The sequence below is a fragment of the Saimiri boliviensis genome, chromosome 5 (genome assembly GCF_048565385.1).
Source record: "Saimiri boliviensis isolate mSaiBol1 chromosome 5, mSaiBol1.pri, whole genome shotgun sequence".
Lineage (NCBI taxonomy): Eukaryota > Metazoa > Chordata > Mammalia > Primates > Cebidae > Saimiri > Saimiri boliviensis.
In genome coordinates, this window is record NC_133453.1 from 151,158,919 (window position 1) to 151,173,231 (window position 14,313).

Genomic DNA, 14,313 nt, shown 5'->3' on the forward strand with positions numbered 1-14,313 from the left:
TACACACACACACACACACACCCCAGCTGGGTGTGGTGGTGGCACGCCTGTAATCCCAGCTACTCAGAGGCTGAGGTAGGAGAATTGCCTGAACCCGGGAGGCGGAGGTTGCAGTGAGCTGAGATCACACCACTGCACTCCAGACTGGACACCAGAAAAAGATTCCATCTCAAAAAAGAGAAAAAAAAAAAGGAAAAACAAGTGATGTTATAGAAGGAGCTCCCCAAGAAACGACATATAATAAAATTGGCAGTGAAGAACATGGCTGGCCAGGGGCAGCAGTACACACTTATCCACAAGTGCCTGAAAAATGTACCCAGAGCTCGGAGAGGAAACACAACCACCTCTGAGAAGGGCACTGGATACCTGAAAGACATGAACCTTTGCTCCTAAGTGAGAAATATAAACATGACAAGACACAGACATGTAACAGTACACACAGTCCTTACAAGAGAAAGCACATGGGCCAAGTGTGTTCAGAGGAGGTAGGAAGCACACCCCAGACAGGCATCCACGGAGAACACTGCTTCAGGGTCACCAGAAGCTGTAGTCCCCTGAGGCTGTCGGGACCTTGTCCCTGGAGAGAGAACCCCACAGCCCCAAGCCTCCGTGGTATAAGAACTGCTCAATTAGCAAGGTGTGGTGGCTCACGATACTAAGCCTAGCACGTTGGGAGGTCAGGGCGGGTGGATCACCTGAGGTCAGGAGTTTGAGACCACCCTGGCCAACATGGTGAAATCCTGTCTCTACTAAATATACAAAAATTAGCTGAGTGGTGGCGCGTGCCTGTAATCCCAGCTACGTGGGAGGCTGAGGCAGGAGAATCGCTTGAACCCAGGAGGCAAAGGTTGCAGTGAGCTGGGATCACACCACTACGCTCCAGCCTGGGTGAAAGAGTGAGACTCCCTCTCAAAAAAAAAAAAAAAAATTTAGGAACTATCACTACACATTCATCAGATTGACTAAAATTAAAAAGTGACAATACTAAATACTGATGAAGACAAAGAAAACCTGAATCACTCATACGTGGCAGGTAAGAATGAAAAATGGTACTGCAACTCTGAAAGAAAGGTATAGCAATTTCCTTTTTTTTTTTTTTTTTTTTTTTTTTTGAGACAGAGTCTTGCTCTGTCGCCCAGGCTGGAGTGCAGTGGTGCAATCTGGGCTCACTACAACCTCCGCCTCCCGGGTAGAAGCAATTCTCCTGCCTCACCCTCCCAAGTACCTGGGGATTACAGGCTCCCGCCACCATGCCCTGCTAAGTTTTTGTAAGGACAGGGCTTCCCCATGTTAGTCAGGCTGGTCTCAATCTCATGTGATCCACCTGCCTCGCCCTTCCAATGTGCTGGGATTACAGGCGTGAGCCACCACAGCTGGCCAGAAATTTCTTTTGTTAGTGTCCTTTACATTTATGTATAGACCTAATCATAAGACTCAGTAATTGTACTCATGGGCATGAATACCAGAGAAATAAAATTTACATTCACATAAAAATCTATACTTAGCCGAGCGTGGTGGCTCAAGCCTGTAATCCCAGCATGGGAGGCTAAGGTGGGTGGATCATGAGGTCAAGAGATCGAGACCATCCTGGTCAACACGGTGAAACTCCGCCTCTACTAAAAATACAAAAAATTAGCTGGGCATGGTGGTGCGTGCCTGTAAACCCAGCTACTCAGGAGGCTGAGGCAGGAGAATTGCCTAAACCCAGGAGGCAGAGGTTGCAGTGAGCTGAGATCGCGCCATTGCACTCCAGCCTGGGTAACAAAAGCGAAACTGTCTCATAAAAAAAAAAAAAAAAAAAAAAAAAAAAATCTATACTTAAATATTCATAGTAGCTTTATTTGTAATACCTCAAAACCGGAAAAAACTGAGGTCTGTTTCACTGCATCCAACCCATGGAATACTACTCAGTCTGGGCATAGTGGCTCACTCCTGTAATCCCAGAACTTTGGAAGGCCAAGGTGAGTGGATCACTTTAGGTCAAGAGTTTGAGACCAGCCTGGCCAACATATCAAAACCCCTTCTCTACAAAAAATACAAAAATTAGCCAGACGTGGTGGTGTGCGCCTACAATCCCAGCTACTTGGGAGGCTGAGGCAGGAGAATCGCTTGAACCTGGGTGGTTGAGGGTGCAGTGACCCGAGATCACGCCACTACACTCCAGCCTGGCATGGGTGACAAAGCAAGACACTGTCTCAAAAAAACAAAACAAAAGAAAACAAAACAACTATTCAGCAATGATAAATGCAATGACCCCTTGGGAAAATCTCAAGGGAATTTTGCTGAGTGAACAAAGTCCATTGTGCTTCAGGCCAGGAGTTCAAGACAAGCCTGGAAAACACGGCAAGACCCTAGTCTCTACAACTACAATTAATGAGGTGTGGTGTCCTGCATCTGTGGTCCTAGCTACTCAGGAAGCTCATACAATTAATGAGGTGTGGTGTCCTGCATCTGTGGTCCTAGCTACTCAGGAAGCTCAAGTAAGAGGACTGCCTGAGCCCAGGAGTTTGAGGCTGCAGTGAGTTCTGATTACATCACTGCACACCAGCCTGGGCATCAGGGTGAGACCCTGTCTCCAAAAATTACAATAATAACAATAATAATAATTCAAAAAGCCGCCGGGCGCGGTGGCTCAAGCCTGTAATCCCAGCACTTTGGGAGACCGAGGCGGGTGGATCATGAGGTCAAGAGATCAAGACCATCCTGGTCAACATGGTGAAACCCCGTCTCTACTAAAAAAATACAAAACATTAGCTGGACATGGTGGCGTGTGCCTGTAATCCCAGCTACTCAGGAGGCTGAGGCAGGAGAATTGCCTGAACCCAGGAGGCGGAGGTTGCGGTGAGCTGCGATCGCGCCATTGCACTCCAGCCTGGGTAACAAGAGCGAAACTCTGTCTCAAAAAAAAAAATAATAATAATAATTAAAAAGCCAATGTCAAAAAATCATGTAATAGACACAGAGAACAGAAGAGTGCTTGCCAGCAGTGAAGGTGGGGAGAGAAGACATGAATGTGGGTGTAAAGGGCTCTTGTTCACGTGCCCTGACTGCAGGAGTGGTCTCAGCAAATCCAAATGTGAAAAAATTACAAAGAAATACACACTTTATTAAGAGCATGTAGAACTGGGGAACCCTGAAAAAGACAGGCACTCTATCAAAGGTAACAGCGTAGTTTTGATGACTGCGTTCTAGTTTGCAACTAGCCATCAGAACAGCAAAAGAATCACTATAGCATTTCTTACATCTGTATGTGAATCCAGTTATCTCAAAAAAATGGTGTTTTTTTTTTATTTTAGGAATTCTTCTACTTAGTGAAAAATATATTCTAATTAATCCATCAACCCTATGTCATCACAAACGAAACTGCACAGAGAAATATCAGCTGGGCTCTGAGCCAGTTCTGCAGCTGAGGGGATTCAGTTTGATTCAACAAACACACAACAGTTCTTGGAGAATCTAAGCACCTACCTCCCACCCATACATAACACTCTGACTCATGACCATCACGGCTGGTCAGGAAGGAAAGAGAGAACGATGTACTGCTATTAGCAAATGGGTAGGAATCTCATCTGTCACTCGGTTTCATTTACTCTAAAACTATTTTTTAAAATACGACATGTATAGTAGTCCCTTGGTATCTACAAGAGATTAATACCAGGCCTGCCCCACCCTGGCTCCATACCAAAACTCTAGGATGCTCAAGACCCTGGTATAAAATGTTGTAGTATTTGCATATAACCTATGCACACTCTCGCTATACTTTAAGTCATCTCAGCCAGGCACAGTGGCTCACAGCTATAATCCCAGCACTTTGGGACGCTGAGCTGGAAGGTTCATTTGAGCCCAGGAGTTCAAGACCAGCCCAGGCAACATGGCAAAATCCCATCTATACAAATTCTTTTTTTAAATGGCCAAGTGTGGTGGCTCATGCTTGCAATCCCAGCACTTTGGGAGCCCAAGGCAGGCAAATCACTTGTGGCCAGGAGTTTTAAGACCAGCCTAGACAACAAAGTGAGACCCAAACTCTACAAAAAATACAAAAATCAGCTAGTAATCCCAGCTACTTGGGAGAATAACTTGAGCCCAAGAGGTCAAGGCCACAGTGAGCCATGATAGGCCTGGTGCACTCGAGCCTGGGAAACAGTGAAATCCCAGTGTCAAAACAAAAAAAAAAATCATCTCTAGATGACCATGATACCTCATACAAGGTGAGCACTCTGTAATTAGTTGTTATACTCTATTGGTTTTTTTTTTTTTCTTAATTGTAGTGTTTTTTATTGCTTTTCTTCCATTATTTTTGATCCACAGTTGGATCTGTGGACATGAAACCCACAGATACAGAAAGCCAAATATAACATGATTTCAACTATCTTTAAACATAAGAAAACAGTCCGGGCGCGGTGGCTCACGCCTGTAATCCCAGCACTTTGGGAGCCTGAGGGCGGATGGATCACGAGGTCAAGAGATCGAGACCATCCTGGTCAACATGGTGAAACTCCATCTCTACTAAAAATACAAAAAAATCAGCTGGGCATGGCCATGCGTGTCTGTAATCCCAGCTACTCAGGAGACTGAGGCAGGAGAACCGCCTGAACCCAGGAGGCGGAGGTTGCGGGGAGCCGAGATCGCGCCATTGCACTCCAGCCTGGGTAACAAGAGCGAAACTCCGTCTCAAAAAAAATAAAATAAAATAAAATAAAAAAACGTAAAAAAACAAAAAAGGAAAACAAACAAAAAAATAAAAACATAAGGAAACCGGCTACAAGCAGCACTCCTATCTCGGGAAAGCAGAGGACTGCAGTTCTGCTCCTGCTTCTTCCTGCCTCCTGTGTGTTCTACGTGCTCTCAGGGAGTCATCGTCACTACCACAGTCAAATAAAGCCAACACTCTTAACTACACAAAATCTAAGTTCCATCTGGAAATCTTGTAGTTTAACCTACTGAGGACAAAAGTCTGACAGACAGCTTCATTTTGGAAAAGTACAATTTTACACAAGCCTTAAACATTCTAGTGGATGTTAGCAAAGAAAGGAAATTTGTGATATATTAAACAGGCATCATCAAATTAAAACTCATATGCCCAAAAGCATCACTTGTAGTAAAAGAATAAGAAATCCTGCCGGGTGCGGTGGCTCAAGCCTATAATCCCAGCACTTTGGGAGGCCGAGGCGGGTGGATCATGAGGTCAAGAGATCGAGACCATCCTGGTCAACATGGTGAAACCCCGTCTCTACTAAAAATACAAAACATTAGCTGGGCATGGCGGCGCGTGCCTGTAATCCCAGCTACTCAGGAGGCTGAGGCAAGAGAATTGCCTGAACCCAGGAGGCGGAGGTTGCGGTGAGCCGAGATCGCGCCTTTGCACTCCAGCCTGGGTGACAAGAGCGAAACTCCGTCTCAAAAAAAAAAAAAGAGGCCGGGCGCGGTGGCTCAAGCCTGTAATCCCAGCACTTTGGGAGGCCGAGGCGGGTGGATCACAAGGTCAAGAGATCAAGACCATCTTGGCTTCCACAGTTACTGACATAAAAGGAAAAAAAAAAAAAAAAAGGTCTTTAATGATACAGAGCCAAGCACAGTATCTCCTGCCTGCAATTCCAGTACCCCGCGAGGTGGAAGCAGTAAGATTGCTTGAAGCCAGGAGCAAGATCCCATCTCCACACGCGTGCACACACATGCACACACACACACACACACACACACACACACACTCATTTTTAATTAGCTGGGCATGGTGGTGTGTAACTGTAGTCCCAGCTATTCAGGTGGCTGAGGTGGGAGGATCGCTAGAGTCCCAGAGTTCAAGATTACAATGAGTTATAATTACAGCACTGCACCCCAGCCTGGGTGACAAAGCAAGACTCGATGTCTCTCAAAAAGAAAAAAAAGAAAAAAAATTAATTGAATAAAATAATGACATGGATTACATAGTATGGTCTGTTACTATATAAGCAAATTGGCAAATCCATTCTCCAGATTATACAAAACACACAAAAAGGGAAAGCAAGAATAAATTTCAGAAGGTGAAGAAAGACACTATATTGAAAACCTTAATTAAACCTTTTGAAACAAAACAGTCTGAATTTTATATCTAGCTGGCATCAGGATTGTATCTTCACTTTATTATTACCTTTTTTTGTCCACAGGAGGCAGAGAAATGCTGCTGCTTTTCCACTTGACTTTGACATTCTCCTGAAAAACGGTTCTATTCAAGGCAATGAAATAGCGCTCCAAGATCACCAGCCTCTGCTTGAGTCGCAGGGCTGAGAGGGTGGTTGTAGCTGACTGGACGGCCAGGGCCTGCTGCTCTTTAACCAGCACCGAAAGACACTCCTTTAGTTCATTCACATCTATAAAACAAGAAAAGACCTCACCTGTGGACAATGTGGCCACAGTTTGTTATACTGTTGAGAAAATGAATGATGATGACAGATAGTACTCGAATCCATGATTTGTGGCAAAAACGGCTTTAAACCAGTTTACACATTTAAGCTCAGGCAATCTTCACACTGAGCACTATTGAGCTGTACTGTACATCCATTTTATGGATGAAGAAACTGAGGGACCAATGGTGAAGCAACATGTCAGAGGCCACACAGAGGAGTGCAGCACATGGCAGAGACCCCTCTGAGCCACTGCATCACACTGCCTCTCCAGAAACATCACGTACGAGCTGTGGGCCAGGCGTGGTGGCTCACGCCTGTAATTCCAGCACTTTGGGAGGCCGAGCCGGGTGGATTACTTGAGGTCAGGAATTCAAGACTGGCCTGGCCAACACGGCAAAACCCCATCTCTACTAAAAAAATACAAAAAATCGGCAGGGTGTGGTGGTGCACACCTGTAATTCCAGCTACTCAGGAGGCTGAGGTACAAGAACTGCTTGAACCCAGGAGGCAGACGTTGCAGTGAGCCGAGATTATGCCACTGCATTCCAACCTGGGTGACAGAATAACACTCTGTCTCTCCCCACAAAAAAAAAGTTACTAACACAGAACACTGAAGTCAATATTACTCAATATGTATCAGGAGCACATCTCCTAAACAGAGAAAAACACTAGCCATTATTTTCATGTTGCAAAACCAAATTCAAAATAAAAACAATGTCTTGATATAATTACCCAGCATGCATGACTCATGAAACAAATTTATGGACATACTTTAGAGGAAGATAAAGTAACTAATACACATTCTAACTACTAAGTGATATTTCATTATATTATTCTATTTCTATCTCTGTTTGAAAATTTCTGCCAGGCTGTCTGATGGCTCACACCTGTAATCCCAGTACTTTGGGAAGCTGAGGCAGGTAGATCACAAGGTCAAGAGACGTAGACCATCCTGGCCAACATGGTGAAACCCTGTCTGTACTAAAATACACAAAATTAGCTGGGCATGGTGGCACATGCCTGTAGTCCCAGCTCCTCAGGAGGCTGAGGCAGAGAAATCGCTTAAACTCGGGAGGCGGAGGTTGCAGTGAGCCGAGATCAAGCCACTGCACTCCAGCCTGATGACAGATCAAGACTTCATCTCAAAAAAAAAAAAAGAACAAAGATTCTCTTCTGTTCATCTTTGGCTGGATGCGGTGGCTCACACCTGTAATCCCAGAACTCTGGGAGGCCAAGGCGGGTGGATCACCTGAGATCGGGAGTTCAAGACCAGTCTGACCGACATGGAGAAACCCCGTTTCTACTAAAAATACAAAATTAGCCGGGTGTGGTGGCACATGCCTATAATCCAGCTACTCGGGAGGCTGAGGCAGGAAAATCACTTGAACCTGAGAGGTGGAGGTTGCAGTAAGCCGAGATCAAGCCATTGCACTCTAGCCTAGGCGACGAGCAGATTCCATCCCCCCCAAAAAAAAGAGAGAAAAAATTTCCATACTAAGAAGTGTTTTTTAAGTAGGTAGAAGGCAATCACATGAGTGAAAATAATTCAAAGGATTCCGGTCTTTCAATTAAGCATATGTCTCCCTCAGAGTACAGTTCATTATTGCTGAATCATGAGTTACCTCCCACCAACCCCCGTAAGAGCACAGCTCCCAGCGGTGAAGTGAGGGCTGGGGTCTGCCGTGCTTGCCTCTCTGACGCTTACTAGCCTGGAGACCAGCAACCACCAGCCTCACAGCCCTGGATCCTGACAGGTAATACCAACGCCCCTGCTGGCTGCCTGCTCTTAGGTAGAAGACATCAGTTTCTGGCTACCCATTACCTGGATCTGCTCTCCACGGCATGGGAGGAACCTCAGAAGGTATTAGAGGGACAATCTCATCACTCCCTGGAAAGGCACAGCATGGCACACTGTACCCGGCACCAGCAGTAAGATGCGAGACCTGGAGCTTTGCAGCTGAAAGCTAGTAGTTACGTAAAACTCAATTTAATAACACTGAATTGCACACTGGGCTCAAGATGGAGAAGTGAAAGATTCATAAGTAAAGCAGCGCCTCTGCCTTCTCAGGGCACCCCCACCAAACCACCCTTCAGACAAGGAGGCTGGCCCAGCACTGAGAAGCACCTAACCCCTTAAAAGACAAGAGCACCTTCTCAGAGACAGCTCTCTCAAGCACGCAGCCCTCAGAGGAATTTCTTCCAGAAATCAGGTCTGAGGAAAAGCTTTAGCCTTCCTGAAGAGTCGCTGTGTTTTCCACTTTTAAATAATACGTCTTCCTTCTGCTTGGCTACGGAGCCTTGAAACAAGCTAGCTCCAAGAGGGCAGCTATGCCCTTGAGCACCTACGTGCCCCCTCTCCCTGACACCCCCCTGCTTATCCCCCTCCAATCCTGACTGCCCAGTCCATCAGTCATGTATAGTTTAAAACTAGTGAGTGAGAAAATAAACCAACCATGGACACCACTGGGGAGTCAACTCCTACCCCCTCACAGGAACCAGGGGCCTGAGGCAAAGTGGGAGGCCCGGACGTCGGCTCAAACCAGCAGTGATGGGGGAAGCAGGCCCTATCCCCGCCCAAGCAGGGTCACAGAGAGATTTAATCCCTTACACAGAAGATTTAAGTAAGACCTAGAGTGGCCTGACATACCATATTCCACTGAGAAAGTCACTCATCATACCAAGAACCAGGAATATCTAAAACCACATTTTAAAAAATAATCAATTAGAGGCCGGACACAGTGGCTGACGCCTGCCATCCCAGCACTTTGGGAGGCCGAGGTAGGCAGATCACGCTGCAAGAATGTAAAACAGTGTAGCCATTGTGGCACACGGTTACCTGGTTCCTCAAGAAGTCACATCTATACCAGCAGAGTGGGGAAAATTAAAAATTAAAAAATAAAATAAAAAGTCACATCTAATGCCAGGTGCGGTGGCTCACACCTGTAATCTCAGCAACTCGGGAGTCTGAGGCAGGTAGACTGCTTGAAGCCAGGAGTGTAAGACCAGCCTGGACAACACGGCGAGAATCTACGTCTAAAAAAATTTCTTTAATTAGTCAAGCATGGTGTCATGTACCTATAGTCGTAGCTCCTTGGGAGGCTGAGGCAAGAAGATCACTTGAGCCCAGGAGCTCAAAGCTACAGTGAGCTATGATGATGTCACTGCATTCCAGCCTGGGCTACACAGTGAGACCCAGTCTTAAAAATAATAATAAAAAGTAAGTTAAACATAAAAGTACCACATTATTAACCAATTCCACTCCTACATATAGACACAAAGCATTATAAGCAGAGACTCAACACACTTGTAAGCCAATATTCACAGCAGCATTACTCACAACAGCCAAGAGGTGAAAGCAGCCTGCATGGCCACTGATTGCCGGACAAAATGTGGCATACAGATATAACGGACTACTATTTAACCTTTAAGATAAGGACAATTTTGACACATGCAGATGAACCCCAAAGACCTCAGGAGTTCAGTAAGTCAGTCATAAAAGGACAAATAATAGATGACTCCCCTTACAGGAGATACCTTGAGAAGTCCAATTCCGAGACAAAAGCAGAAAAGTGCCTGCTCGTGGGCAGCCAGGAGTTAGTGTTTCACAGATACAGAGTTTTAGTCAGAGAAAATAAAAACGTTCCAGAGATGGACGGAGGTGAGGGGTGGGCAACCATGTGAATGTACTTAATGCCACTGAGCTGTACACTTAAAAATGGTTAAAACAGTAAAATCAGGGTATTTCTGGTTTTTTAGTTTAGCTCTATTTTGTTTGAGATGGAGTCTTGCTCTGTCGCACAGACTGGAGTGCAGTGGCACGATCTAGGCTCACTGCAACATCTGTCTCCCAAGTTCCGATTCTCCTGCCCAGGCGTCCCCAAACTGCGGCCCCGAGGCCATTTATCCGGCCCCCCCGCCGCACTTCAGGAAGGGGCACCTCTTTCATTGGTGATCAGTGAGAGGAGCACAGTACGTGGCGGCCCTCCAACGGTCTGAGGGACAGTGAACTGGGCCCCTGTGCAAAAAGTTTGGGGACGCCTGCTCCTGCCTCAGCCTACAGGCATCCACCACCATGCCCCCCTAATTTTTGTATTTTTAGTAGAGACAGGATTTCACCATATGGGCCAGGCTGGTCTCGAACTCATGACTTTGTGATCCACCTGTCTCAGCCTCCCAAAGTGCTGGGATTATAGGCGTGAGCCACCGCGCCTGGCCAAAACGGTAAGTTTTACGGTACGTATATTTTACCACAATGTTTAACATTTTTTAATTATATATTTTTTAAATTGTTACCAAAAAAATACTAATAATCCAACCAAGTTATTTAGAAAAGGTGTGTCAGATCAAGCTCTCGAAATTGCCAAAACTCAGAAGATTACCTGGTTGCTTGCCCCATACCCAGCTCTCCAGAATTGATTTGGCCCTATATACAGGTGCAGGAGTTTCTTCTTCATCTTTTTTCTCTTTGTCATTCAGATCTTCTTTCTTTGTTCCACTTTGTTCAACACTATCATCTGTAGAATTAAAAATTTTCATATCTATAACTGCTTTTCAAAATGCCATACCATTTGTCAGTCTTTGCAAATGTCCCTCCCCAAAATGAAAAGTTACATACACACACATCATTAACTGAATGTTTGAAAACGTAAAAAATAAAATACATCAATCATACCTGTAACAGATCCAGTACAATTTTAATAAAGAAACCAATATATCAAATTATTTAAAGCATGGCTTCCAAAATGATATTCCATCAACTTCCTACTAGATTTCACAACTGAGAAACTTAGTCTTTGATAGTTACCTACTTCAATTTCACACCAATGGCTTTTATCCAGGGAGTCCCAATGCTTGTGTATCCCTGGGAAAAGGGAGGGTGCAGAACAGGAGTTCGATTCAAAAATCTTTTAACTCTTTACGATGCCCTACTCCGCTGCCAAGTGAGAACCACTGCTGTGCAGGGGCACTGTCACTTACGGCATAATTCAAGAGCACTGGGACACAAAGGAAAAGCTGAAGAAAATGACTTTAGGCCAACGACAATGTAAAGTTTCAGTCAAAAACAACTGTCATAGAACTCCTTACGCAATAAGCAAAGAGAAGAGAGAACTAACCTTAACTTTGAAGTATAAATGCATCCTACCATAGAAGGCTGTTACTAAATAACTTTCTAAACTACGCAATCAGAAAAATGTATCTCAATCTGTGAAAGACATTATATCCCATCCAGATTACAGATAATGAGTATCTAAAAATCTCTAACGAAACAGTTCCTCTGTTTACAACACTTCTGACACCAAATGTATGGACTTTCGCATCAAGCAATTCTCCAGTTCTCTGCAACACCTATGCGCCCAACAATGCAATTCAATTCTCAAACTACCTAGAATTGGCACGGACCCCACAGGTTAGTAGCAGGAGAGAAGAGGTACAATGCTGAAAAAAAATCCAAAGAACTAATGGCTGAAAACTTCCTAAGTTGAGCAATGACATTAACCTTCGAAGTTCGAAGAACCCGCACAAAGCTCACACGAGACAAATCCAAAGGCAGACATGACTAGGCACATCGTAATTAACTGCTAACCAACGAGGACAAAACCTTTTGAAAGGTGCCACATAAAGTGGATACAGAAGAATGTGGTGTGTGGCCTGAAATTAAGGCTGTTTGTACTGCCTGACATCAGTAAAATCAAGAAAGCTTCCAAGAGCCTAACTGCAAAGTCTCCTCCAAGCTCTGGTTCCACGGATAAGGTCCCAAAGCCAAACAATCCTCCTCATCACAGAGACCAGACAGCATCCTGCCCATCCATGCCAGCCCAGAGTAATCCAAACAAGCCAATCACATCTTCCCACAGGAACCAAGGTCATGTCACCCTCCAGTTAGTAAAAAAGTTACCTCTCACAGCCCCTGGTGGTTCCCAGGTATAGCCTCCGTGTGGCATGTGGTGTCCCCCCACCCGGGTTGTGAGCATCTGTGACTGCTATTTCATCTGTCCAATGCAAGCGTCCTGTGTTCAGCCAGCCCATATCCCTAGGGCAGGACTCCTCTAGGGTCATAAACAGAAGAGAGCTTTAACCGACCTTTCCTTGGCTATTTTACTGGTTGTATGATACAGCTTTTTCTGTGCAAAAAATCTGAACAGAAACTGCACAGAGGATACAAGAGTGGCAAAGAAGAACATGAAAAGATATGCAGCATTGTTAGCCATTATGGAAATGCAAATTAAAATCACAATGAAATCCCACTAGACTTGTTAGAATGACCAAACTAAAAAACACTGAAAACACCCAGTGCTGAAAAAGGCACAGTACAACAGAAACATCACAGATTGCCAGTGGGAATGCAAACTAAAACTGCCACTTTGGAAAACAGTTCAGCACATGACCCAGCTTTCACACCACTAGGTCTTTATCCAAGGGAAATGGAAAAAACTGTATTCACACAAAATCTGTACAGAAATGCTCACAGCAGGATTACAATTGTGAAAAAAAGAAATGGGCACAAGGTCATACAATAGCAGAATGCATAAACACAATGTAGTACATTGAAAGGACGGAATAATATTCAGCAACAGAAGGAACTGTTAACACACAGAACACAAATAAATCTCAAAGATATAATTAAGAGTAAATGAAGATGGTTTCAAACGTTACATAAAATATGGTTGCACTTACAGGGCATTCTCAGAAAGAATACCCTATACCGATGGAGAACGTGTGATAAAAAGGAGCAGCACGACGGAGCTTTTCGGGAGATGAAATTTCTCCATCCTGATGATGGCGACAGTTACATGAATCTATAGAGGTCAATATTTACTAAATTGGATACTACAATGGAATAATCTTATATGATAACTTTTTTAAATTTAAAAATGGGCTGGGCCTGATGGCTCGCGCCTGTAATCCCATCACTTTGAGAGGCCAAGGCGAGCAGATCACCTGAGGTCAGGAGTCTGAGACCAGTCTGGCCAACATGGTGAAACCCCATCTCTACCAAAAATACAAAAATTAGCCCAGTATGGTAGCAAGCACCTGTATTCCAGCAGCTCGGGAGGCTGAGGCAGGAGAACTGCTTAACCCAGGACACGGAGGTTGCAGTGAGCCAGGATGTCACCACTGAACTCCAGCCTGTGCAACAGAGCAAGATTCCGTCTCAAAAAAAAAAAAGAAAGAAAGAATGAAAGGGAAAATAACCTAATATGTACTCCGCAAAGCATCTGGGCCAACAACAGTACATTATCCTTTTAAATCTTTACAAACAACCTTGAAGGAGGCAGGTTTTGTTGCCTCCAGTTTACCAAGGTAGAATACAGAGCAGAACCCAGCCAGGAACACAGCTCAGGTGAGAACACAGGTGCGGGCTCTAAAAGCCAGACTCTGCCCTACCTGCGTGTGGTCACTCACAACAGCCCAGGGGCCAAACCCAGCCCACAGCCTGTTTCTGTATGATCTGAAAGCAAACAAAGCATTTCATCTTTTTTTTGAGACATAGAGTCTTGGCTCACCACAACCTCCACCACCCAGGTTCAAGCGATTCTCGATTCTCCTGCCTCAGCCTCCCTAGTAGCTGGGATTACAAGTGTGTACCACCATGCCCAGCTAATTTTTTCTTTTTAGTAGAGATGAGGGTTTCACCATGTTAGCCAGGCAGTTCTTGAACTCCTGGCCTCAGGTGATCGATGTACCTGCCTCAGCCTCCCAAAATGCTGAGATTACAGGTGTGAGCCATCACACCCAGTCATAGTATTTTATATTTTTAAATGAATGAAAAATAATCGCCAGGCACTGTGGCTCACACCTGTAATCCCAGCACTTTGGGAGGCTGAGGCAGGCAGATCACAAGGTCGAGATCAAGACCATCCTGGCCAACATGGTGAAACCCCGTCTCTAATAAATAATATCAAAATACAAAAATCAGCTGGGCATGGTG

General features: G+C 44.9%; 1 protein-coding gene across 1 annotated transcript in view; it reads right to left on the reverse strand.

The window, feature by feature from the left end:
- The window catches only part of HERC2 (HECT and RLD domain containing E3 ubiquitin protein ligase 2), a 197,736-nt gene that overhangs the window by 165,072 nt on the left and 18,351 nt on the right, over nucleotides 1-14,313 (reverse strand). Inside the window, exons 4-5 of the mRNA XM_039479850.2 lie at nucleotides 10,763-10,897; nucleotides 6,128-6,347 (exon numbers count right to left, since the gene is read on the reverse strand). Of these exons, the coding sequence (XP_039335784.2) occupies nucleotides 6,128-6,347; nucleotides 10,763-10,897 (355 nt within the window). The remainder of the gene's footprint in view (nucleotides 1-6,127; nucleotides 6,348-10,762; nucleotides 10,898-14,313) is intronic.